Here is a 26162-nt window from a genome sequence, read left to right as displayed (position 1 = left end):
CGCAGGGAGGGGCGGGTCAGCCATCTTGGGCTCGCCGGGCCGTGCGTGCGGGCGGGGAGGAGGAGCGCCCGCCTTGCGGAAGTGCCCTCGCCCCCCGAGCCGGAGCCGAGCGAAGCCGGAGCGCGCCCAGGGCTGCCCGCCGTTCCCCAGCACCGTCGCTACCGAGGAGCATGGCAGGGCGGCTTCCGGCCTGTGTGGTGGACTGCGGCACGGGGTGAGCGCCGCTGACAGCCGGGTTCCGGCGGGGAGGGGCGGCTGCCGCCGGAGATGGCGGCGAGGGGCGTGCAGCGGCGCGGGAGGGCCGGGCGGGATAGCAGCGCGCCGCCCGCTCCCCTCACCCCATCCGCTGGCGGGGGTCGTGCCCGCTGCTTGCAGCGCTGAGGGCGCGGTGCCGAGCGCTGGGGGAGCTCCGCTGAGGGCGGGCGGTGCTGCTGCTACTGCTGCTGCTGCGGAGCGCGCTGCTCGGAGCTGCCGGCCGGCCGCGCGCTCGTGGCGGTGATTTTCCGTGCGTGCGGCTCGTGTCATTTAACCTGTGTTACTTCTCGCAGTGGAAGGGGAGGAAAAAAAAAAAAAAAAAAAGGAAAAAAAAAAAAGAACCCCTCCCCCGCCAGTGAGCAAGCGCAGAGGAACTTCCTTAGTTTTGTCAAAGCCTCTTCCTGCTTTCAGGCTTTTATACCTTATAAGGCAGTTTTCAGTGTCAAACCTGAAGCAAATCCGTTTTAGAAACTCTTCTTTTTGTTTAGCAGCGCGCAGAAAGGTGAAGAAGACGGCGTGCCGGCGATGTGCCGCGTGAAGCACGGCCCTTTAGGGAGGGAGCCCCGGGGATTCGGCTCCTCCAGCCCTGCGCTGGGTGCTGGGTGCCCTGCAGAGCTGCAGCACGGCCTGGGTGCTGCTGGGGTCACTGGGCCGCTCACAGCAGCGCTCAGGAAGTGAAAACCACGCCGCAGCCGCTCTCTGCAGTGCGGTCATACAGACAGAATGTTTCATTTGAGCCCTTCTGCGTTGGGTTCTTATTGGGAGGAGAAGTACTGGTGTGTGGGCTCCTCTTTGGTTAGAGTTAGTGGTTCTGAAGCTTGTTTTTCTGTTTTGTTTCTCGTCTGTCTTCCTGCAAGTAATGGGGGACTTTTCTGGGTGAATGCAGCCTAGGGGTAGATATTAACAGTACACTTCAGTAGGGATGTGCTCATCTGAAACTGAAAGCACATCCTCATCTTCTCATCCAAAGAATGTATTTGGTTTAAGATATTAAGTCTGTTGCAAGAAGAGCAGTTGTATATGTCTGTAGTGTCTGTATGTTTAATGTTTGTGTACAGAAGTCATATTTGTAGTTGGAGCAAGAGCGGAACCCGTACATTTTGTGGGATAAACTCAGCAGGAATGAGAGTGTGTGGTTGCATGTATTGGAAGCAATACAGGCATAATATGATGGATTGGCCTCTGCTCCCAGGTAATGAGCAATAGAAAGAAATGTGGCAGCCTCAGGTTCCACTGGTGGAGGTTCACGTTGGATATTAGGAAGTTTCTTCTCAGAAGGAGTAATAATGAATTGGAACAGGCTGCCGTGGGAGGTGATGGAGCCAAGAGATTTGCTGCTGAGTGATGTGGTTAGTGGACATGGTGGGGAGGGTTGAAAGTAGAGATTGTAATTGCTAGAGTCAGGCAATTTGATCAGAGCTTCTAGCGATGCTAGCTGGAAGCAGCACAGGAGAATTCAGCTGTGCAAGAAACCACACTGTCTTCTTGATGTGAGAGGCATACCCAGGGACCTGAAAGTTAAGAACAAATCTTCCTGGAGAAAGTCAGTACATAAGTGCATCATTAGTCAACCTCATTGTGCAGGGCATGCTCTAATGTTCTGTTGTATGCTGCTGACCAAATCTCCCTACTGTTCTATCCTATTTATTTTGTACTTCAGAGATCTCTCTGATGTGCTGTTTTACTGTCAGTCTGTGTTTCTTTGAAAATGACACAAACAGTTCTGCTCTCTTGACTTCTGTTTCTGATGCATTTCGTAGTGCGAGGTTCCTCTTTCTTGAAGTTCTGTTCCACAAAATTGTGGACGGCGACTTTAAATTTTGGAAACTGATAGAGAATTTGGCGTGTTAGAATTTGCTGATTTCAGTAGATAAAGGTGTGAAGTGGTGAAATAACAAAATGAACGGAGGAAAAATCTAATGCCTGAGACGAAGGGGGAAACAAGTGTGAAAAAGGATGTAGAGAAATAGTAGCAGTAGTGAAATAGGATGTGGTAGCATAATTGCACTGAGTGCATCTCCCAGTGCAACCCTCCCTCTCTTTATTTTTGTCTTCTGGTTCACCCCTCCCTGCCCAATCTCACTCTGCGTGTATAAGCAAGGTTGCTACACACAAACTATGTAAGTATGCTCTGTGCAGATCTGCTGAGGTCTCAGCTATGGCATTGTCTCTCTGATTTTGGTAGGCTAGACAAGTTAGAGAGACACCCTGAAAACAATAGGAGAGACTTAGAAAGTATAACCAGTACAAAAAGGTTGAAAGAACTGTCTTGTTAAGAGCAGGCAAGATTCTGTGCTCAAGTTTTCCAATAAATACAGGATGTTTTGGAGAGCAAATCTTCCTGCATGCATGTCATGCATGTAGGCACAGGTTCATCTGGGTGCAGTTTGATGTGAGTGGTTGGTGTGTTTTCTTTTTTGCCAGCTAACATTGAGGAGAAGGAGAAGGGTGAGGGGGGGGGGGGGGGGGGGGCAGGTGGCTCACTTGTGCTTCTCAGCATCAGCCTGCGCAGATTAGCCATATGTTAAGAACCCCTTACAAAGCATGAAGGGAACAAAGCACAGAAAGGGTTATGGAGAGAGCGCCCTACCTGTTGTCTGATGTTTTAACAGTTAGTCAAATGTTTTAGGGATGGTCCAGGTGCGTGTCATGCAGCTGGAGCTGGCAAATAGGTGAAGTCACTGACGTGCCTGTCAGATTATGGGTGCAGCAATAATTCTTCCAATGTTACACTTGTTATTTGGAGAGGTGAATTCTTCACCAGTTCCTGTGCATTCTTTACTTGACCAAACCTGCTATCTAGAAAACAAGGTAATGAGTGCCTAGTAAGAGCAGGTAAATACCTGATTGCTGCCTGAGAAAACCTACTTATTTGAAGCTGCTTCTCCTTAATTACATAATGAGGTTACAGATGTGGAAATGACGTATCAGAAGAGCTCAATTAGTTCAAAGCAGTTGTTAAAAACGGTTGTTTCTTTCTATATTTAGTAGAGTTGGCTGACTTAGCTTGAAGTATATTGTAGCTGTAACACAGAGTTGTAGATGTTACTGTCAGGAAGTTGTTGTCCACGTTAATACTGAGTGTGATTTAACTTGGCTCTTGTGAACGCCTTTCTTTCCCTTCTCTTCCCACAATGGAGGCAGCCTGTCTCCTCAACAGTGAGCTGAGAAGTAACACCTGTGTTTTAGATGTCCAGAATTCCAGTTCTCAGTTTCAAACACTGGTAGATAATTATGATGATGCTATGAATTGTACTTCGCAATTTGTTTGTGTGAGGATAAGGATTATGTACATTTAAAAAAAAAATATATATATATAAAGATTTATATCCACAAGGTATGTGAACAACGCATCAAAGAAAGGAAAAGGCTCTTAGTCTGTAGTCTTCTACTTTGTATTTTTGTGTGTTTCAGTCGTTCTTGAAGTCTCTATGGGTGAGTACAGAACAGCCTGAAAATCGTGATTAAAAGCTCTTCCTACGCCACTTCAGAATTGAGATTGATTAGGCTGACATCTAGGTTTTAGCTGTCTTTCTGTAAGTGTTGTGAACTTATTTTTTTCATAGTATGAACTCGTGTAACTCTGAATTAGCTCATCTGGGTGGCAGCTAATTGCAGGCGTTCAAATCAGTGGCTCTACAGTTACACTGAAGTAAGTGGCTGTGTAACCTACGGTGGGTCCAACATGAGAACTTAATTTTAGAAGCAATTTGTAGGGAAGCAGTTGTATTTTCTGTACTAAACCTTCCATTTTCTACAGGCTTTATGCAGTTGTAGCTCTCAGGTGGATCCATTAGCAACCCCTATTTGCGTGTTGTCAGTGAGTAACTTTCTTCTGATGTACTCCAGAATTTGTTTTGTAGGCATGGTTGTATGTTAGTCCTCTGAGTAAATGGGCTTATATGACTGTGTGGGAAATACCTTTTGTAGTTGCTTTTTGGTGTCTCCTCTGACATGTCAAGCTGGTCCCTGCTTTACTTCCATCATACAGCTACAGAAATGAGTGTGTTGTTTTTTCTTCCTTTTCTTTCCTGCACGCTAGGGGAGAACTGAAGGTTTCAGAGCTGATTTGAGGAAGCCATGCTATGCTGTTCATACAGGGAGTACTTGAGGCCCCTGAAGGCAGTTGAGAGCTTGGGAGATGGAGGCTTCTCAGCATTTCCAAGTTGTCTTGAAGCTACCAACTTTTCTGGGGGGATGATTGTCTCCCTGAAAGTTTCCTGGGGAGTTCCTGTATCCTACAAATGAAGGAAGGCTGATGTGCAGTGTATGGTACTTCAGAGATGCTGGAGCAGTGTCTTTGTTGCGAGTTCCTTGGGGATGTATGCAGCAGAGCAGTTACTCCTCTGGTTAATCTTCATGCAACACCTGTGTATCTTCATACTCTTTAAGTAGAGCAAAGTTTTTATTGGTTGAGTGCTTTCTAAAGGGAAAAATTATGACAAGACAGTGCTGCTCTATTTCTCTTTTTGGTTTTGACCTGGTAGTGTCACTGCGTGAGATCCGTGAAGATTATTAGATTTTCAATAGGCAGCAATTATGAGGTGAGAAATCCAGTGCTATAAAACCAAGGTAAAGGGAAGGAATAGCTTACATTTTAACATCTTAGATGCTTGACATAAATTTCCTTAAACTTTAACTTATGTCAGGCCTAGAAAAGACTTTCCAAACATTAAAACATGGACTATTTCTGCAGATTTTCAAATCCTAACTCCTGTTTTATGTATTATTTCAGCACTATGATATCCTAATAGTTAACATTTCCATTAGATGTCTTGTCGTGACCTTTCAGAGGTTCCAGTGTTCATGAAAGCATTCTCTTTTGGGATGATTTTCTCTACTTTGTGTCATCCCAAAAGTCATTTTTCAGAATGGAAAGCATGAACAAAGTAATTCCTTAATGGAATATGGAAAAACAGTCTTCCAGGATTTTAAGAACATCTTTTGCTTGCCAGCAAATGAGTGGTCAGGGAGGGAGGAGGAAATGCTTCATCCTCAGTATGAAAAAAAAAAAAAAAAAAGGCGTTATGCTGGATTGAATTCTATGATTTTAAAAAAAGAAAACAACAACAACAACAAAACCCATTTTAAATAATTGCAAATGAGTTCTGTGGACTCATGGTGACCTCTGTTGTCTGTTAGTCTAGTATATCATCATCCATGCATGTTATGCTATAAACACACAATGTGCAATATAATCAGGAATTACTGGAGTTGGGTTTGAAATGTGTATTCTTCACTTACACAGTCTCCTTTATATTCTTTTTTTCTCTCTATATAGGAATTCCATTACAGTGAATCAGTTTACATGCTAGATGGCTTCTGACGTGCATTCAGATGACATTCGTGATACCCTTCTGTCTTTCTGATCCTGCTTTTCTTCCCACTTAAGCGTGGTATTTAAAAAATTAAAAAGACAAGGGGTGGGATGGAGGGAAACACTTCTGAGTGGAGGGCAAAACTGCTTTGCATCCGTGGGCTGAATTTAATGATAAAAGCCCCCTTGATGTGCAGCACAGCTTCTAGATGTGTGTGTGTGGGAAGCTTGCACAATAAGCAGGACTGCAGGGTGGCCCTGGTGGTGATGAAAGGCCTGAGGGAGGGATGGGTGGCACAGGGCAGGCTCTCTCCTTGTTGCTTGGTTGTTGGTTATTACCTTGGCTGGACGCTTTGCCCAGAAGGCATGTTGGCTGCACCAATGCGATGCGTGTTTGAGCATCTGAATTGCTGAAAACACAGTATCAGTGAATTCAGAAATACTGGACTAGTTCCTGAGTAGTAATCCATCTCCTGTGCTCTTGTATAGGCACATGCAAGACACTCTACAGTTGCTCTTTTAATTTATGCAACTGAAAATTTCAGCGTGATGAAACAGAATGTTGAAACATCACTGCAGGCTTTCTTTAAGAAATGTAAAAAGGCTTGGATTTCTGACTTTTTTTTTAACACTTTAATCTTGGACATTCTTCATTTAAAGACTTGAATGAAAAAAGTTAAATCCAAAAGGAATCTAAATAAAATTGTAATCATAAATAAATTTTCTGATCTTTTGCTTTGCTTAGATGAAGGGAATCTTTATTGTAGTCGTTGAACTAAAGCAGACGTATGTTGGTCTACAGATCTAATGGATATCTCTCAGTAGACTTAAAAATACAGCTTTGAATGCAGACCTGTGGTTAAAATAGCTCTGATACGGGCACTTACATGAGTGAAGTTTGTCATTTCCAGGTGTTCTGCTGATACATTTCTTTAACTCCTTTTAAATGAATCGGCTGCCAGGGGTGATTACACCCAATATGTAAAGTCGTTATTTCACCCACTGATATTCTGTAGGGTAGCATTCATTTTTCATCATCTCGTTCTGAGCATGAGCTTGCATTTTTAAGCCTAGAGATAGGAAAAACTCTGGGTAAACTTGGATTTTTTTTATTTCTCCCCTCCTCGGGGCTTCTTTTCTCTTTATTATTCTCATGTGATTGCTGCCTGCGGCTGCAGCTGTGTGCCGGCTGTGTTTGGCACGGCCGCCTGCAGCAGGGAGGTTGTCTGCTAATGCTCTATTCCAGTTGTATCCTGCTACCAATGAATGAATCCAAGTGGTAATAATTTAGTTGATGCAACGTCTCATCCATCTTTTCAATATTCACTTTTTTTTTTGTCATGACTTGCTGTAGGTTTCCTCATGCTGTTTATCATCTGCGAGAACTTTCACAGTCTGACTGCTTGCATATTTGCAGACTTGAGGATGCGTGTGATCTCACTAAATGAGACCTGCTTCTTTTATTAAACCAGAATTCAGTGATGTATTTTTGTCTGCAGCTCGGTAGGGCACATCTTTCTCCAAGACAACTGTTTCTAATTCAAAGCCATTTGAAGTAAGCATGGTGTAACGTGATATATATGCACACTGGTATTTTAATGCAACTGTATTCTTGATATCAAACACCTGGCTACCTGCTGGGGGTGGTGGGCAGTTCTGGGCCCAGAGTATCTCATGGGGCTTGCTGTGGGCTCCTCAGCTCCTTATTGTGACTTGTTGGCCTGCTGAGTTTCAGAGTAATGCTGCTGAGGTTTTGCTGTTGTGATTGGGATGATGACAGAATGCCTGTTGATTTGGGGCTGGGTAAATGATCATCTGTCTCTCTTTCAATCTGAAGTAACTCCATGGCTTTAGCTGCTGCACTGTTTTTGTTGGGAAGAACATCACAGTTGCTCAGGTTTCTGTAAGCTGTGGCTCTCTGCATTGTGGCTTCATTGTATGCAGGGAGGTGCTGGTGATAAGTGCTTGGGTCCATAGACACTGTGTTTGAGCTGATCCTTCTCGTTTCAGCTGTTGAAAATTTATATATAGCTGATCTGTTCTCTTTTTTTAAGTGTCTGCAGTGTTTGGCTTATTTTGAGCAAATGATGCAGAAAACTGCCAAGTCAGTCTCCTCCTGGTGATAAATTTATAGCGTGAGGGATTAACTGTGATGACTTCTAAACTTGGGGTATTGTTTCTGCACTGTTTGGACACTTGGAGTAATGAGGCTGTCAAAAGCACTCAGAGAAATTACATACAAATTGAAAACAAATTTACAAAAAAAAAAAAAAACAATAAAATAACACCAACAATATCAGTTTGTGTTGTGTGGGTGTGGTGTAACACAGAGGCACTGTTAAGATGCTTGTTAAAATGATTTAGTGGAAAGGTCTCAAAGGAAGCAGTAAGAAAAAAGAGCATTCTGCTTTTGCCAACACAAACTACTTTCATTATACAAAGATAATATCCAAGGCCTTTTGCTTCTCTCACTTTGAAGAGAATGTATTGAAAGCAAAGCTAACTCTTTTCTGTGCTAAAGGATGTGTTAGCATTAAATATCTGAGTTGGATAGCACAAATTTAAATAAAATTGACTTTGACTGCACACTGAGCTGTTACCATCAGTGTCTGACCCACACTTTGTTGGTCTTAGGTGTTTAAATACGGGCTGCTTTTCAGGTGTGCTTTTTGTGACTCACTTGTACCGTGGAGTTTCTCCTGATAAATGAATGCATCGTGCTGTTTACATGAGGAGAGGAGAACTTCTGCAGTCAAGTTCTCAGTGTGGTTGGTGGGTTTTTATTTAAATTACTGACGCAAGTAAACATGGAACAAATTTGGAAATAGGTTCTCTTCTGTTCTGCCCAAATGTTAGTGAAGCTAGGAGCTGTGCTGAGTGGCAGTGCTGTCACCTCTCCAGACTGTTGCTAATAGGATTTTCCAGGTGATGGTTTTAAAATACAGCTGAGCATGCTCTGAATATCCTGTAGTACCTGGTGCTGCTGCTGCTGCTGACACCTTTGTGCTCCTCCTGTGTACTTTGAGGGTTCTGTTCCTCTGTGTGTGGCCATGACTTTGTGCTCATTATCACCTCTTCAAGCTACATTTCACATACAGCAGCGTTGTCTTTACTTTGAGTTGTAGGTGTAGCTGCTAATAAAAAACAGAGCGCTATTTTTTTGTCATTACCCAGGTGTGCTGAGTGATGTTAACCTTTTTTTTCTCTTCATTCTTGGGACACCACCTCATGGTGTCTCATCTACAGCTTACCAGGATGTAAGATTGTAAGAGCATTTCTAACCTTGTGTTTTTCCAGTCGTAGAGCTAATTCTTCAGCTTTCACTATTGATTCCTTGAAGCATCTGACCAGCGGATGTTTGAAGACTTGATCTAAGCAGTTGCTATTAAAAAAGTGAAGCAGTGATGTGTGAAAGAAGATCTATATTCACTGAAGATATAAGGTGGTGTGAAGGGCATGACTCATTCCAAAGACTTTTGCTACCTTGTGTTTTACCAAGGACACTTGAAAAGAGAGAGTAAACTAATTTAATAATGCAAGTCCCATTTTCCTAATATAATCAGTTCCTTTGGGGGTCTGCTGCTGCTTAAGCAATTTGCACCTGGTGCTGGACCTTTTTTAAAGGGGCAGGATGGCTTTCTTCTGCTTCACCATTTATTTCCCGTCATTTCTCTCAACGGGGGCTCAGGAAATAATTGCTTCCCAGGTTTTTCAGTCTCATCTGGATTTAGAGAAGGATAAAAGAAGAAAATCAGCAAATAAAACTGCAAAGGCTTGTTCAGGCTTTTCAGTCAGGTGAGACGTTGTGTATAAAAGCTAAGGATTCATCCTTCCTGGGAAAGTTTTTTGCTTTTTGAAGTCAGCTTTTTATCAAAAGACACAGTACAGCTAAAAACTTATAAACTGTGACAATGTACCAGTTAAAACAGGAAAGGATATTTAGTTGTTTTTGCTGAAATTGTTACCCTTGTTTGTTTCTTTGTTTTTGATGTGCTTCAGCAGTGTGGGACCCCACGTGTTTTTTGCAGTTACCAGGAGGCAACAGCTTGCTGGGTTGCATGAGCGGACTGTAAGGAGCTGCAGACTGACAGGCAGAATCCCTTTCCTTTAAGTAAAAACTCAGCACTTTGGCCATTTGATTTATTTCATTCCCTTTTGAAAATACAGCGCGCGTGTGTGTGTCTCTTTAGAATTGCCTCATCTTCTGAGGCTATTAAGCTGGATTTTAAGTAGAAGATCAGCAGGCTGTGCTAGTGAAGGCAGTTCATGTGTAAAGGCAACAGACTCGATATTATTGTTCACTGTTCAGTGTTTTACATAACTGAGCCCCTGTTGGCTGGGAGCTTCTCGTTGTTCTAAGAAATGGTCCCATGCAACTGATTTCTCAGTTATGTTCCTGGGGTTGGATCCATGAAGTAGTCTTGGTGCTGGGAGTGAGATTGAGGTCAGCCCAGGGATCAGAGAAGCTGTTGGGGTCAATGGCAATTAGCCAGGAAGGACAGTGGGAGCACTGGAGTCTTGAGCATCAGGCTTCAGACTGGAGGAAAGTAGTTCAGTTTAATCCCAGTCCTGGAACTTAGGATCTTCATTATCTATATTGAGTTTCAAATATTATAGGGAAATGGCTTTTCTTAAACTATTCAGTGTGTTTCCTTTATATGGCTGGGATGTGGTCCTGTGCACTGGGTAACACGCAGTGGTTGTTGCTACTCCCACTGGTACAACAGCAGCATTTGCAAAATTCACATGGGCTGCATCTTGCAAAAATTAACGTGTCTCTGAGGTATGAATGTCTGTGCTATGCTGGAATAAAATAATTAAGCATCCATTGAGGTGAGATCGGAGTTCTGACTGTATCTCCTTTCTGCCTGCACTTGGCTATCTGTGTTTTAGCACAGGGCTGTCTGCAAAATTAGTAGGATATGGCTTGTGTTGGGCTGCTGTGCATCATGTACTTCTCAGAATACAGAACAGATACGTTATCCAGCAAACAGTCATCCGCAAGTTCCTCAGCCTTTTGTTACAACTGCAGTTGTGCTAGAATTAGGGTGTTTAATTTGGGTGGATATATGCAGAATGATGTTTATTGCGGACTGGAAAAAAATGGAGAAAAGGCACCTGGTCATGGTTTGTGGCTTGCAGACAAGAGGCTTTTTAATGACATTCTTACTTGAAGTTTTTGCTCTAAGTGCTATTTCAACTTTAAAGTTATCTGTATGACTGATAGGTAAGTAACATTCAAGTGAACTTTCTGCTTTCATGTCATAGCCTTAGAGATGTCCATTCTAGGTGAGAGAGCAGGAATGAGAGAGATCACATTGGTGCAGCAGAGAGCTTTGTGAAGAGCTTTGTGTCTGCCCCTTCAGCAGTCTCCTGCAGATCAGCACAGAACCCCTTCCTGATTCCAGGGCGTGGGTCTGAGGTGGGTGGCACTGTACAGATGCTCCTGTGTTGATGGTGAGCTGCAGATTAGCAAAGTGTGGAGGAGCCTTCGTTAAATTCCTCTTTTTGTGAGGTGAATATTCCCCCCCACAAAAATGTGTTCAGCACAATTTCAGATAGAGAAATGGTCAGAAAGGAAACCATCTTTACAATGAAGATTGGATGCAATCCAATTTTCACCTTGGGGATTTTGTCAATCAGTTCTGCTGCAGACTTTAGTATAAACTTCCATGGCTAACTTGTATTCTGTATGAGGCTGCACAGTGCTTTCCTCTTCTACTGCTTCAGTGCCTCCAATTCAGTGTTGGAAAACTGAGTTATGTCTTGTGACTGCCTGTCTGCTTTCCTCCATGGGATATGTTCCTGTTGTCTTTGTGGTACATGCAAGTCACAGCTTTGCTTGTGGCTGCTGGGAAATGTGATCCCCAGTTGGTACTGCCTTATCAATCCTAATATCAGCATTTCTTCAGTATAAGACAGGGTGTGCCTTGTTCCCTGTGAATCATCCATTACTCAGGCACATGTTGCTGTGTGTGAGCTGCTTTGTGGAAGTCATATATTGTAAAATCCAGCTTGCCCAAGGTACTGCTGCTTTTTCTGTGTGATTTACTTCAAATGGGAACAGTAGAATAGATCAGATCAATCTGAGCAGTACTCTTTTACCAAAGCAAGTTAAAGAAAGCTTTTATTAGACTATACAGCCATATAAAGCTGAGGATTTGTATTTACTTCTATATATTTTTAAACTTCTAACCTCATGGAAACTTGAGTATGTGTGGACGTGGTGATGTGATGCCGAAGCTCGTTGTTCACTTGGTTCATTACCCTGCCCACAGCCCTGGCACTGCGCAGAGCCCAGTGGCACCAATCACTGCAGGCAGGGAAAGGCCTCAGGGGGCAGAGGGGGAGGTCAGGCCGGGTTACTGCCCTGACTTGTGCTGGGTGATGCTGACATCCTGCTGCAGGGAATAGCCTGGCAAGGAAGCTGTGATGTACTGGAAATGTGAACCATTGCACCGGGAGCTACATTGGAGAGCTGCTGCACTAATGCTTTGTTACTCGGACACCAAAATCCATGTGGTTTTCTTCTTTGTGTTTTTTCTCCTTATTTGGAAGTCTAAAAATGGGAAACTTTTTTCCATGTGTCAGAAGACTTTTTTTTTTCTGCTGAGTAGGGCATAGTATTTTTAGATGTGCTGATTTTATGTCTGAATAGAGTCTTTTTATTTAAAAATGCAGCTTGACAGTTTTTGGCTTGCTGGATGTGTGTACGCTGGGTGGTTTCCAACACCACAAGCAACCAAACAGTATGTTACCTGCAACAGATCAGCTTTTCTTTGCTTTGAAAGATGGACTTCAACAGCCCAACAGTGAAATTTCTTTTTGCTTGTGAAGGCACTTCTGATTTAGTGGGAGGCGTATGTAGCCTTCAGGGTCCAAAGTTCCTCTGCAAGATTAGCTTTAAAATCCTGCGTGCTGCTGTTCCTGGTATGCATGGCAAGGTGGGGGGAGTGAGTCAGTATTTGCTGGCTGTCTTCATTTTCTTTCAGAACTGAAAGCTTTATTCTGCATTGACTGGTTATAGAAGCATCAAACTATGGAATTCTTACTTGAGATTTCCTTTAGGAACTGGATGGCTAAGGCAAATTGCAAAAAAGATTTTCATATTACTTGAGTCTGCAAGGGGGTGAGTTGCCTATCCCAAGTTCAGGCGTGTACAGTACATAGTGCTGATCTCTCATGAAATGCATGTTTCTTCTTGGTGTTTAACTCCCTTCCATTAGGTATTGTATTTTGACTTCCCTTGTTCAGTGCGAGTTACTGTTGGTCAATTTGACACCAAACTGTTTTTGCAGGAGTGAACTCTGTGGTCCTTATTGGGTCCCTTCCAACTTGGGATATTCTATTGATTCTGTCATCTGTTAGCATGTCATAGAGAAGATGGTTTTCATAGTTTTAAAATGTTCTCATTCTCACTGAAATGAAGTGCTTTTCATTTCAGATGAGGTCCTGTATAAGCAGCTGATCCTGTCTTTAACATAGCACTTCTGGCCCTGAACTGATGCACGCAGTTACTGTCAGCAATAGAAATGGTGTAGGTATTTGGGAATGTGAACAACCATCCTCTAGCCTGGAAGAGCCCAACCTGTTACTATAGCCGTTGCCTAGTGTTTTGCTGTATTGCTGACACAGATTTCTGGGTTATTAAAGTTACTGCTGCCCTGTGCTGCCTAAGGTCTGCTAGGTTTGTATTCCATTGCTGAGAATTACAGAGGTACTGCTGTAGTGCTCCTTGCTTTTGCTGACTGTGTTGATGCAGTTGGTGCAACTACCCATCATATAAAGAAACTGCAGTCTGTGTTAGGTCTCTTGAACTTCTATGCAGGCTGTCGCTGAAATTGAGTGTGTTCCTTGATTTGCACATTTTGGAATCTGTTTGTGCTGCTCCAGTCTTTTGTAATGCTTCCAGCAGCTGGATAGGTGTTTTTATTTTATTTTATTGGTAATCTTGTCAGTTTTCATATTTGGTTATGGATATATGTATCATTTATCACATGCATACTGGCAGTGCAGTGGGTAGAGGTCTGTAGCTCCTCTTGCTCTGTGTGTGAGCAGTGCCAGTCCTGCACCACACCTGGCTGGTAGCCCATGGGCAAGGGGGATTTTTCCCCTCTAATTGGCAGCTGCAACAATGCTTCTATTGCTCATGTTAATTGTATGGAAATATGCTATGGAGCTGCTGATGGCTGAGCAGGCAGGAACAATCAATTCAGTATTTAATTTTGCTCCTAAGCATTGATAAACTGAATGATATACTTGGTGTTTAGTAGTGTCATTCCGCTTGAGTAGAGCTCAGCAATGTTCTGTAATACTAAGCATTGCTTTACCTCTCAAAAATGTTTTCAGTGAACACACCTCTCTTTCCGCATTAAAATGATCACATTTCCCTTCTTTTTTAAAAGACTGATCTTTATTTGTGGTATTAAATATTATAACCTAAGCTTTTCTTGCCTTAACAGGTACACGAAGCTCGGATATGCCGGTAACACTGAGCCACAGTTTATTATTCCTTCCTGTAAGTATTTGTTACTTGTGTTTAAATACTGATGTTACACTTAACAGTGATTTTTTTTTTACAATGGCATCTGCCATACAAAGGAGCAGTTAAAAATGAGCTAATTGTCATTGCTCAGAGGTCTTTTCAGACCTGTTGCTTTTTGTAATTGATGCTCAATTTAAGAAGATGCGTTCATTAAAATAGCACACTAATATGATTTCGGTCTCTTAAGAAGTTGACTTCAAATGTGAAACAGTAGCACAGCTGCATTTGTTGTTAGCAGGTTCTTCCTCTGCTGATAGATCAGAAAACACTTCAGATGATCATAACTAGGGAAAAAATAATTATTAAAAAAATACAGTGTTTTAATCTCTAGGGTTTTAGCTGTTACACTTTCCAGGTATATCTGAGTACCACAGCTGTGCTACTTCATTCATTATGTTTTATGGATGTAGAAGTAATTTTACTTATTTTATGTAAAACTGCTTATTTACTCACTCTCTATCTTCTGAAATGCTTTTGCCACTTGAAGGGATGTGGCTCAAGTCTGGAGAGTGGAGCTCAGACGGTTTTCTTTAGAAATGCTTCACCTATTGACCTTCTACACTACTTGGCATTTTGTCATTGTTCATTTCAGCCAAAGTACTCAAATATTACATCCTGATTAAAAAAAAAAAAAAAAAATCAGTGCACCCAATTTTCTTTGTAAATAGAACAGGAAAGGAGCTGGAAGTAACAACACTTAAGTGCAATCAGTTCAGAAAAGAACTTCTGGTAGTTCACGCTCTTTGGGAGGGTACAAAACGTGCTTCCAAAAGTGGTTTTCACAGAAAGATTTTCTTCACATTAGAGAAATTGAAAATAGAGTATAACAGCAATTAATTTCAAATGTTACAAAATGCTGGATCTTGTCAAGGCGCTTTGATGTTGCAGTATTTTTTTAATATTTTTCAGTTAAGATGTGTTTTGGTTTCTTCTTTGATTTCCAGGAATGGCCATGTGGTCATTTTGTTTTTCTTAAAAACTGCTTGCTGTGGAACCAGTTGGAGCAGCATTCCTTCTCCCTTGCTCACTTGCTGCTTATCTTACTCGCTCCTGGTCTTAACAAAGTTTTATCTCGCTCTTTCATATCGTGGTTTTGGCTTAGTTCTGAATGTGCTTCTGTAGAGATGACAAATGCTTGCATAGGAAGTGAAGTAAGTGGGAATGCAATGGGTCAGTTCTTTGAAGAAACTTGTTCACTGTTTTCATTGCTGTCTGCTCTTAAGATCTAGCAGATTATTTGTCTTGCTTGATTTTTCTTTCACTTCATCCTGTTATCCTGACCTGTGTTAAAATAACCAGCTTTCAATAAGCCAGGAGTTCTCTGAATTTATTATACATTTGAAATTATCTATGATAATTGACATATTAGATGACTTTTTCTTTATATTAAAAAAAGGGGAAATAATTGAATAGTAGTTAAACACAAAAATTATTTTTTTTCCTGAATGTTCATATTCTTGTGCCAAGCCAGCCAGTGCCAAAGGCCCTACAATAATGTTGGAGTGCTGCCTACCTTCAGCACCGTTAAAGCAAGATTTATGTTCCTGTTTGTGTTTTCATGCTGTAGTTCTCGATTCTGGTTATTTACTTCTCACTTCTGACTTGCACAACCAGCACTGACCAGCTGTGTATTGAGATTTCTCAGACTGTAGCAGGGTGAAGCCCGTGGGATGTGAGAGCTTTTAGAATGCTGTGGCAAGTGCTGATGACTTACTTGAAACCACGTGAAGTTAACATACATCTGGACAGCAAAGCTGTCCCCAGATCTGCAGGCCCTGAAAAATATTTGGCAAGATGCTGTTTTTGCTTGCAGCAAACACTGGACTTGCAACATCTCCTTCTGCACAACTTCAGTTTCTTCTTACGTACCCCTCTGCTTTTTGGCTCCCACCCTCTTGCTTCCTCTCTCTTCTCCTGTAAGCTGCTACAGAAGTTGCATTATGATGCAGTTTTCCTCCTGAAGAGCTCAAAATAATGCTTTTTGTTATATTTTGTTCAGTTTTCTGCAACACTTCAGTTTCACTGGCTGCGCAGCTCTTCTGTTGCTGCACAGAAGGGAGGAAAGGGGAGAAGAATGTGGCCTCCCAGTGCACTGGGGTGCATTAGCCTCACATGCTACACGTTTCCAAATCCTATAGCTGTGTGTGACCTCAGGCTCTGTGAGCTTGTCTTGGTTCTGATCAAACAGCACTTAGGTAAAGGTGAGGATTAAAATAATTTTGCATTTGACAGAGATGACAACTTTTAAGTAACAGGGGCTGATATTAATGCTTGGTTCTTATTTCTGCAAATTTCCCACTTGTATTTTAAGGCTTGGAAAAAATACAGTAGATTTTGCTGGCACTGTGACCCAGGTAGTCTGGGAGTTGATGTAAAAGAGGAGAGAAAAAGACATCTGTATTCTTGTGGTATCTCATCACTGATTCCTCTTCCCTAGGACCCGTGTTTAACCTTAGCTGTGTTTCTCTGTTTTTTTTTTTTCTTTATTTGCAATGAGTAATTATTGTGGAAGGATAAATTACCAAGACGCTGTCTCTTAACTTTTGCCAGTTATTCCTTGAAGTGGAAGAGATTTATAGTATTAGTTATTAGTGTATCAGCTTTTCTGTGCTTATGCCAGAACCAAAGGATGAATATAATTGTAGTATTTTCCTATTTCACAATACTAAGATTCCTGTTTTTTTCTCAGTGCTGAATGTATAATCTAAAATACCATTTGTTTTCTTTGTTAAAGGTATTGCTATCAAAGAATCAGCAAAAGTGGTTGATCAAGCACAACGAAGGGTTTTGAAAGGTGTTGATGATTTAGACTTCTTTATTGGAGATGAAGCAATAGAAAAACCAACTTATGCAACCAAGGTACTGAGAGACATTTGGATTTTCCAATACTCTTAGAAATCGTCAAGCATACAGTAAAAAAGCTTGTAAATGCTTTTTGAATTGTAATCTTATTTTCTTATAAACTATTGTAAACGTTTGATATTAAATCAGTTTTGCTGACCTTCAAGAGTCTGTGGGAATTGGGGCAGGAGGGGCCCACAATATTTCATAACAACGTATTTCTTTTGAATTGAAGAGTGGCTGAGAGAGTGTTAGGAGGAGATAGAACATTCATTCTTGTTCCTTGAGCTGTTCTATCAGCCACTCAGAATCAGGATACTGGCCTAAGGGGCTCCTGAGGTTTATCCTCATACCACTATTCCTGGTACTGCCATTCTGTTGTACTGAGAAACACGTAACGTTTTGTTTTTTCAAGATCAGAATTTCAAATAGATGTCAGGTTGGGATAGGGACAACCTAATGCAAGGCTTTTAGGCGTTGATAATATTCCTCTAATGCAATTGAAAACATTGTTTTTTTAAGTTTGTTTCCAGTTACATTTTGTTACTGTTCTATAACAGTGGCCCATCCGCCATGGTATAGTTGAAGACTGGGACCTGATGGAAAGGTTTATGGAGCAAGTAATCTTTAAGTATTTAAGGGCAGAACCCGAGGACCATTATTTTCTTTTGGTAGGTAAAATTATTTCATACCTGTGATATAGTACGTGACAGGGGTTTTGTGCTGATTTATGGAACAATTCTCAAATATGAATATGCTTATCTTGAAAAATAAAGGAAATATAAATTACACAAAATTTCCTATCTTGGCTTATCACATTCACATTTCTTTAACTTCCTGAAAATACTGAAGGCCAGTGTGTCTCAACTGCAAGCTTTCTTTCCCTCTGTAATTTTCACACCAACACACCTCTGTCTTCTCTCTCTATTAATTATGCACTCAACTCAGCAGTGGTGCTTGCATTTGAGCACTTCTAGGTTTTGACTTCATGTAATTGCAAGAATTTTGTTTTTATAGTACTGCTACCTGGATAGTGTATCTAGGGTGAAATTTTGTCTCATTTCTTTATAAAATTCAGAAGGATTGACTGTGGTACACGGACGTATCAGGTTTGAATTGAAGTCAGATATTCTGAAGCCTCTCCTGTTCCTTAGCATTTCATTTAAAGCCATTGAAATAACAGTACTTATAAGTTTGAATTTTATAGCACAAGTTTGAAATTGAGTGCATTGGTTGTTCTTGTTATAGAAACTAATACAACTGCACTCTTGAGGCAGATGTAATTGGATCTAGTTACTCGGGGCCCTTCATCCAAGCTTTGATTATCTCCAGGGGTTGAGGTGCCATAACGTGGGCTCTTCTCCCACTACTTCACCAACCCTCACACTGCCTTTTTTTTTTTCCCTCCTGATAAATAATTAGAATTTCCCATGCTGCTGTTGGTCTCCGTGACCTCATGTTGTGCCCCCTTTGTGAAGAGTCTGACTCCCTCCTGTCTTCACCCTTAAGTGATTGATGCAACAAAAGATAATGCTTTTTCACAGAGTACTGTTCAAAATACTCTTTTAGAGGAGAGGGTTGCTAATATGCATGGTACTTTTACAAAATCTGTAGTATGTAATAGTATTGTGTGCTGTTATTAGTTGCTCTGTTAAGCACATTTCTGCTATAAACTTTTGTTTTATAATCATTGCCTCTTGAAGAAAAATAGCTTTTTTTCTTCAGTGAATTTCTGATTTTTCTTTCATATCTGTACTGAAACCTTGCATTTGACATGTTTAGGTTTATAGTCTTTGATTCTTTGTGAAAGCATGTGCTATAATAAGCTGACCAAGCCACAAATGGGACCACTGATGTAAATTCTTTAACAGTAATTATTTTAATGTTTCTCACTTCTGCTTTTTCTGTTTGCATTCAAATCATTGTGCTTTTACAGTGTGACTTGTAATAATTCTGTTCGTGTCATGGGTGTTCCTTGGTTTTCTTCATTACACCATTTGCATTTAATAACACCCTTTGCACTTAACTATTTTTACATGCTGTTCTTGAATGACTCATCTTTCAAAATTTAGCTCTAGGTGATTTTTGAGAGAAGTTTAAATGTTTAATTTGAATGCAAATAAAATGCCTTTCTTTATTTCATAGACTGAACCTCCATTAAATACTCCAGAAAATAGAGAATATACTGCTGAAATCATGTTTGAGTCTTTCAATGTTCCTGGACTATATATTGCTGTTCAGGTAAGAGCAGAGCTATTTAAAATCTTGAGTGACTCTTGGAGCATTCTTATGTGCTTTTGGTCACCATTTCCACTGCTAGATATTTATCTAGGTATGTTACTCAGCTCTAGGTATAGAGTAAGAGCTCTAGACACAATATAAAATCTTACTGCACCTTAAACAAAACCCCCTACAATTGTGGTTGTAGGCTAAATGCTGTGTCCCTTTCGAGATGAAGTAGCAAAAAGGGTCTTTATTTTGGGCATGCTTAAAAAGCATCAGAAGGCAGAATCTATGCTTCTGCAGTCATTTGTTTGTTTGAAAGCTATTGTATACGCACATTACAAAATCAGTTTTCCTTACCACAAGAGAATTTCAAACACTTTTCATTAGCAGCTGTTAAGAGGGAGTTTCCGTCAACAGGGGAAAAAATTGAAAGCAGACTAATGGAACTTGTTTGGTAAACAAGATTTCAGACTAAGGTTTTTCCTGTTGAAACATATGCTAAAATACTTCAAGCTGTCCTAAGCAGGCACTTACTTTGTTCCAGTGGATTTTAGATTTGAAAGGGTAACATAATTCTGGAAGATGTTTGTTCATAACCTGCGGAACAGCCAAGAATCACACTTGAACTGGAAATTCGTAACTTGGAGATAAGAGGAAGAAAGTACTATTTAATGTAAAATAAAACGTTTTCAAATACCTGGAATGCTCATTATCTGGGGCTTATCAGAAGACAATGTTGGAAGCTGTCACATCTGCAGTGCAGTGTTTTTACTAAGAATCATATTCTGTGTTCTTTTTTTACAAGGCTGTCCTTGCCTTAGCTGCATCTTGGACGTCAAGACAAGTAGGAGAACGGACACTGACTGGCACAGTTATAGACAGTGGTGATGGTGTCACTCATGTCATTCCTGTGGTAAGTACACTTAAAAGCTATAGAAACAACTTAACAGGAGAGCAGTTTGTCCTTCAGCTTCTCTGAAGTTTTCATTCATACAGTCTTAATGTATAGCGAGGAATTGTGAGAAGTGTCAGATAGTTCCCAGGGTTGGAGGTGTGGGTTTTTGTTGCTTATTTTGTACCACAGGAACAATTGGAAGAACTTTTCTCCACTCTGAACTAGTTAGAGCGTATTTTTTTCAATTGATTGATCCTGAAAGATAATTTGCAAGGCTGTGCTAAATGATCGGTGAAATCACATTGCCTTATCATATTTGAAATCTTTTCTGCTCATAAGAGTCAGTGTGCTCTTTGCAATAGTCAGTCCAAAAAGTTTGGAAGCTGCTGTTTAATTCTGTCAGCTTATAATAAAATGTTACATCTGCCCTCAAATATTTTGTATTGTTTACAGCTTTTCTCCCTCTGTGTCATTTCCTACCTGAATAAAAAAACAACAGCAACAACAAAGATTAGTTAATGTTGAATATCTGTTCCAATATATTGATTTCAGAAGCAGAAATTGGTATGATCATTTACTTTAACATTTATATTTGCAGTTTCTTAACTGACAAATTGTTGTTCTTATGGTAGGTGTGTATTTCCTTTACAAAATGAATTAAAAATTTTATAATTGCAGCATTCAGTAGCGTTCTTTTATTTCCAATGCCCATCTTTCATTGAGGATGTAAATGTAAGTCTAGGCGCCAGGAACATTTTTGTTAGAAAAATGAAGTTAGACTGTATAGATTTTAGTCTCTAAAAATTATAAAGCATTATCATGCTACAGTAACCTGAGGTGGTCTTTTGTTTTACCAAAATGTAGCTTTGATTGTGATCAAAATTATGCTGTAACATTGAAATTTCTTATTGATTCTTATTCTCACGATGGCTAAATGTGAGATGGCATATTTTTAATAAGCCTTACAAAACAATTTGGGATTTCAAAGCTTGTTTAGCTGTTTTCTAAAATTGTACTGACAATAGTACAAATTTAAGTTGAACTTTTCATGTGTTGTGGAGTTTTTTGAGTGCTTTTGGTTTCTGCATTAAGACTGGATATTTTCAGTGTCCTCTAGGATGAATATGACTTGTAAGGGTAGACTGATGGATGAGTTTGTGCCAGCCTGATGCTATAAGCCATCTCAGTTAATGGGCTCAAATGATGCGTTTTCTCTTTGCTCACAGAAAATTAATCTTGGTTCAGGTGAATTGTATCGTGACTGTGACTATGGAGCCACATCATTTATTCTAAAGTAATATTGTATGGTATGAGGCTCCTTGACCTTTTTGGTAAGAGTACTCTCATTTTAAAGAGAAAATAAACGCCAAGGAATAGTGAGTATAGCAATCTGTCTGTCTTATGTGTCAGTGACCGTTATGTTCCTTCTAACCTTTTAATAATTACGAACAAAATGCAAAGCAAAACACTTCACCGAGTAATATAAGGCCTCCTGAGAAGTGGGCTTCAGGTATTTAAGAGCCAGCCTTTAAAGGCTTGAATCTCATGATCACAGGTAGTGAATAGGAGTTGTCACTCTATGACTCCCCCTCGTTTCTAATCTTTGTTGGAAGGAATGCTTATCAATGTCTTTCTCCCAATTAATTTTAATTACAGGCTGAAGGATACGTGATTGGCAGCTGTATCAAACACATTCCAATTGCAGGGCGAGATATAACATACTTCATTCAGCAGCTGCTGCGAGAGCGAGAAGTAGGAATTCCTCCTGAGCAATCCTTGGAAACAGCTAAAGCAGTGAAGGTAGTGTGAATTTTACAAGTGTTAAAGCTGTTTTAGAGTTGAGTTTGATAGCAATCTCTTAAAATCATTCCCTTCCATCTAACATTGCTGTTTCTAATGAATATAAAAATATCTATGTAACAGTAAGCACTTACATTTTAAGATGTTATTGAGTTATATTCTCTTTTGCCCAGGATTTCAGTCCTCTCTTGACCCTCCCCCTTTATTATTGTTATTATTGTAATTTTAGTAGAAAGTATTCTTAGTGGGATGTGTAATGTAAAGAGCTGTAATTACTCTCGTATTCTTGCTTAGTACTGATGTGTTCTTTTTTTTATAGTACAACGCTATCTTGAAAGATACTCAGCTTCAAGTAGGCTTAAGCATTGTTTCTATGGCAATTCTGCAGTACACTTTAGAACTCATTTCTCAACATTATAGAGATTGAGAAGGGGGGGCAAAAAAAGAAGTAATTTAACCCAGCAGGATGTGCTGCTTTCCGTGCTACACAAAAATGATCTCTATTAGCAGAGCCATCATCAGACTGTATGCAGTAGATGTTGAGTTTTTGAGGCAGATTCTGTATTTGCCAATTTCAAAGCTTTTGAGAAAGAGTTACTACACTTTCAAAAGTACACTTTTTTTTAAAGAATAGCAGAAAACACTGTATGACCTTGGAACTGTACATATTTACTTTTTAGGAACGTTTTAGTTACGTTTGCCCTGACTTAGTAAAAGAATTTAACAAGTATGACACAGATGGTACAAAGTGGATTAAACAATATACTGGAATTAATGCTATCTCAAAGAAAGAATTTACCATTGATGTTGGCTATGAGAGATTCCTGGGACCAGAGATATTTTTCCACCCTGAGGTAAGTTGATACGAATTGTCTTTAGTTCATTCTAGGTGTGTTTTAGATGATACACTACTATTTGTGGTTGTAAATTATTGAAATGTTTATGCAAGTTTAAAATTTCTTTGTTTCTAAAAAGATACCAGATATTGGCTATTGTTAATGTCTGTTCCAGTGTAGGGAAAACTTAAGCATAAAGCTATCCCCTGCACTGAGTCCTTCTTACCAAAAAGTTGGTTTTTTCTGTTAGGGTGTTTTTCTTCAGTGCTTGGGATCTGGAAGGGTGTGTATTCTTTGACCTGTTGTGATTAACAAAAACTGTATTGGAGAATAGCTGACGAAACTGATACTTCAAGTTTAATATTCTTTCAAACCTTTTAAAAATGGCAGCAAATACAGCTAATGTTTCTAGTCCGTTAGTTTTTTCACTGCAGCCCCAATGTTTGATCTTCTCCCCTTATTTTTGGCTTTCCTTTCTTTGCTGTATGTGGTTCTGCATGCTGACCTGGCTGTTTTTATTCTTGATTGTAGTTTGCTAATCCTGACTTTACACAACCAATCTCAGAAGTAGTAGATGAAGTTATTCAGAATTGTCCCATTGATGTTAGACGTCCTCTGTATAAGGTCAGTAGCTGAAGTGATTTTTCTCTAGTACTTGTTCTGGGAGGATGGTGGTTTGTGTTGGAAACTGGGATTAAGAAAGAAAGCATTTTAAAAGTAGAAAGTAAACCATTTTTCTGGAAAGCAGAAGGCTTTATGTTCACGTAAGTTGTTTCAGAAGGGGATGTTTCATTGCTCAAGTGAAATTTTAATGAAATAAAGGAAATTAAAATCTGAACCAAAGAAGTGAGGTGTGCTAAGCTATAAATGGATTTTAAATCACAGTTAGTTTTAACAAGATAACCTCTTTGAGAATTCATATTCTATCACGCTTCCTGTGTTAAATAATTTAAAACAGGGTAAAAGCACAGCTGTATGTTTGTAAGTTTGTTTAAAAGAAAAAGGCAACAATAAAGAAATTAGGAAACTTATAGAATTTAAGAACTGGGTAAAACTGGAGATGTGTATTTTTAGAAACATTTAATACAGTTTAAAAATTAATGTATTTATTTTTACTCTAAACAGAATATTGTCCTCTCTGGAGGCTCAACCATGTTCAGGGACTTTGGGCGCCGTTTACAGCGAGACTTGAAAAGAACTGTTGATGCCAGACTGAAACTTAGTGAAGAACTTAGTGGTGGCAGACTGAAGGTTAGTTCTTGTAGCTAATGCATTTAACAAGAATCTCTCTTCTTAATTTGGGTTCCTTCTACTTTTGACTTCTGATGTTGTTTGCATTTTTTTCTGGTAATTCAGAATACATAAATGATACTAACAGGTTAAATTTTTAAGAATTATTTTAAGGCAAGAATGAAGGGATTTTCTCATTTATTTCTAATTTTTGAAATAACTAGACAAGTTCAAACTATACTATTTTTTAAGTGCATCTTCATAATATGCCATGTAGACAAACCTGAAGTTTGTTATACAGTTTCCTAGCACCAGTGATGTTCTCGTTTCTATTTCTAAAACAGGCTTTAGGTTGTAGTTCTGAGCACAGCTATGACTTTATTGATCAATCTGCAAGTAATGACAAATTTAAAAACATGTTTTTATAAAGTGGTTGGGTTTTGTTTTGTTTTTTTTTTTTTTGAAAAGAGTAAGTAGTATGGGCCTCTTTTTGCAATTGAAAATCAGTACTTTGAGGAAATTAATCAGAAAATTGAAGGTGGATAATCAGAGAGGAGGAACCAGAGCAGAGCTCTTAGGAGAAAACCAGCATGAATGCAAGTATCTTTTAATATCTGATAACACAAATAGCTCTTGCTATGAAATCACCACTTTGTTCTTAGTCAGAGTTGTACAACTGAAAAACTGATAATATAATCATATATTTGCATACCCAGCATTTAGGAAAATGATAATTTATGAGAGGCAAACTTGGAATATATGGTCCTTGGAAAAGATAGTTTTTTCTACCACCAAGAATTAAATATATTTAAATACATTCTATTTTTTTTTCTTTTGCAGCCTAAGCCCATTGATGTACAAGTCATTACACACCATATGCAAAGATATGCAGTTTGGTTTGGAGGATCAATGCTGGCTTCCACAGTAAGTTAGCTATAAAGCTGAATATGTCTTAGCTCTGCTTGCGTTTTTGGAGTTCTCATCTTTTCTTTATTTCATAATAAATGCGGTTGGGGATTTCCTGGTGATTTTTGAGTAACAAATACTACCCATTCCACTAAGCTTTTGCATTAGGCTTCAAAGATCTGAAAGAGCAAATGAAAGCTGAATTACACTTTTCTGTGTAATTTTTTTTTAATGGTGATTTTGGATTTGTGATGAAATATGTTGTTTGCACTGTTGTTTGGCCATGTGACAAATGAGATTTATTTCAGGACTTAGAAGTTTGGTTCTTTTCCCATTTGCTATATAAATGTTAGTATTGTTAAGCTGAGATATGAACACCACTGATCTTCTTTCTCTTCCTCTTTACAGCCTGAATTCTACCAAGTATGCCATACCAAAAAAGACTATGAAGAAATTGGTCCTAGCATCTGTCGTCACAACCCAGTGTTTGGAGTTATGTCTTAAAGCTGACCTTGCAGGGGTCAGGGATAGGGAGGTGGGGAGGAGTCTTTCTGATTACTTGTTTGTCTGATGGCCGGTATTAAGATAACAAACATGACTTGACAATAAGGAAAAGACCAAACACAATTAAACAAGGTTATTTTAATGTGTCTCAACATGCGGATGTAGTGGAAAGCCAAAATGATCACGTTTTTTCTTTAGATTGATTATTTGAATCTGTGCGTAACAAAGTGGATTTTAGTTCTTTCTGTGCCCTGATATTTTGTATATTAATGAATTATCCAAGATTTGATGGGATTTGACAGTGTATAGATAGTCAGCTCTCTAATGCTTCAGTTGAACCCTTTCATGGGTACAAAGCTGGAGTTTGTTTATATTTCTTACTTTTTTATACTTTGAGGGAAAAAAAATACGGATTAAAGAAACTAATATTTGAGGAAAAAAAGAATTTACCAGTGACCATCTTGAAAAACAAATTAAAAAGAAGTCATCATGATTCCCGCAACTAATTGTTGCAAATCACAGCCAATCTAAATCCTGGGTTCCACACAATGCAAGTGCTTTTGGAACTAAGAAGCTCCTATCTTGGATTAACCGATGCCTGCCTAGTGCTTTCTGATTACTTGGTGCATTTTCATTCTATCTCTTGCTTTAAAAAAAAAAAAAAAGGAAAGAAAAGAAAAGACAAGACTTGGACCAGTATTGCAGTTCTGTAGTGTCATTTCTAATTAAAACCAAATAATCAGGTTATCAAAATTGGTGTATTTAAAGCCTAACACCATTCCAATAAAGGCACAAAATTTCTTTTTA

The 26162-nt window shown here is 39.6% G+C and overlaps 1 protein-coding gene across 1 annotated transcript; it reads left to right on the top strand.

The window, feature by feature from the left end:
* ACTR3 (actin related protein 3) lies at positions 1-26162 on the top strand. The gene is made up of 12 exons (XM_085227816.1): positions 1-214; positions 14035-14090; positions 16852-16976; positions 17519-17629; positions 19104-19199; positions 19990-20097; positions 21736-21879; positions 22560-22733; positions 23247-23339; positions 23841-23966; positions 24786-24869; positions 25260-26162. The coding sequence occupies exons 1-12, from the start codon at positions 171-173 to the stop codon at positions 25353-25355; spliced, it is 1257 nt and encodes a 418-aa protein (XP_085083942.1). The 5' UTR covers positions 1-170; the 3' UTR covers positions 25356-26162.

Source organism: Meleagris gallopavo, chromosome 7, assembly GCF_905368555.1.
Source record: "Meleagris gallopavo chromosome 7, MGAL_WU_HG_1.1, whole genome shotgun sequence".
NCBI lineage: Eukaryota > Metazoa > Chordata > Aves > Galliformes > Phasianidae > Meleagris > Meleagris gallopavo.
The sequence above is the reverse complement of the archived record's forward strand: the minus strand, read 5'-3'. Positions and strand labels throughout refer to the sequence as shown.

Bases quoted from the DNA above. Each gene is read 5' to 3' on its own strand.
- ACTR3 (XM_085227816.1), top strand. From the start codon at position 171: ATGGCAGGGCGGCTTCCGGCCTGTGTGGTGGACTGCGGCACGGG. The intron at 23,340-23,840 runs GTCAGTAGCTGA...TACTCTAAACAG, and splicing joins TTAGACGTCCTCTGTATAAG to AATATTGTCCTCTCTGGAGG. The intron at 24,870-25,259 runs GTAAGTTAGCTA...TCCTCTTTACAG, and splicing joins GATCAATGCTGGCTTCCACA to CCTGAATTCTACCAAGTATG.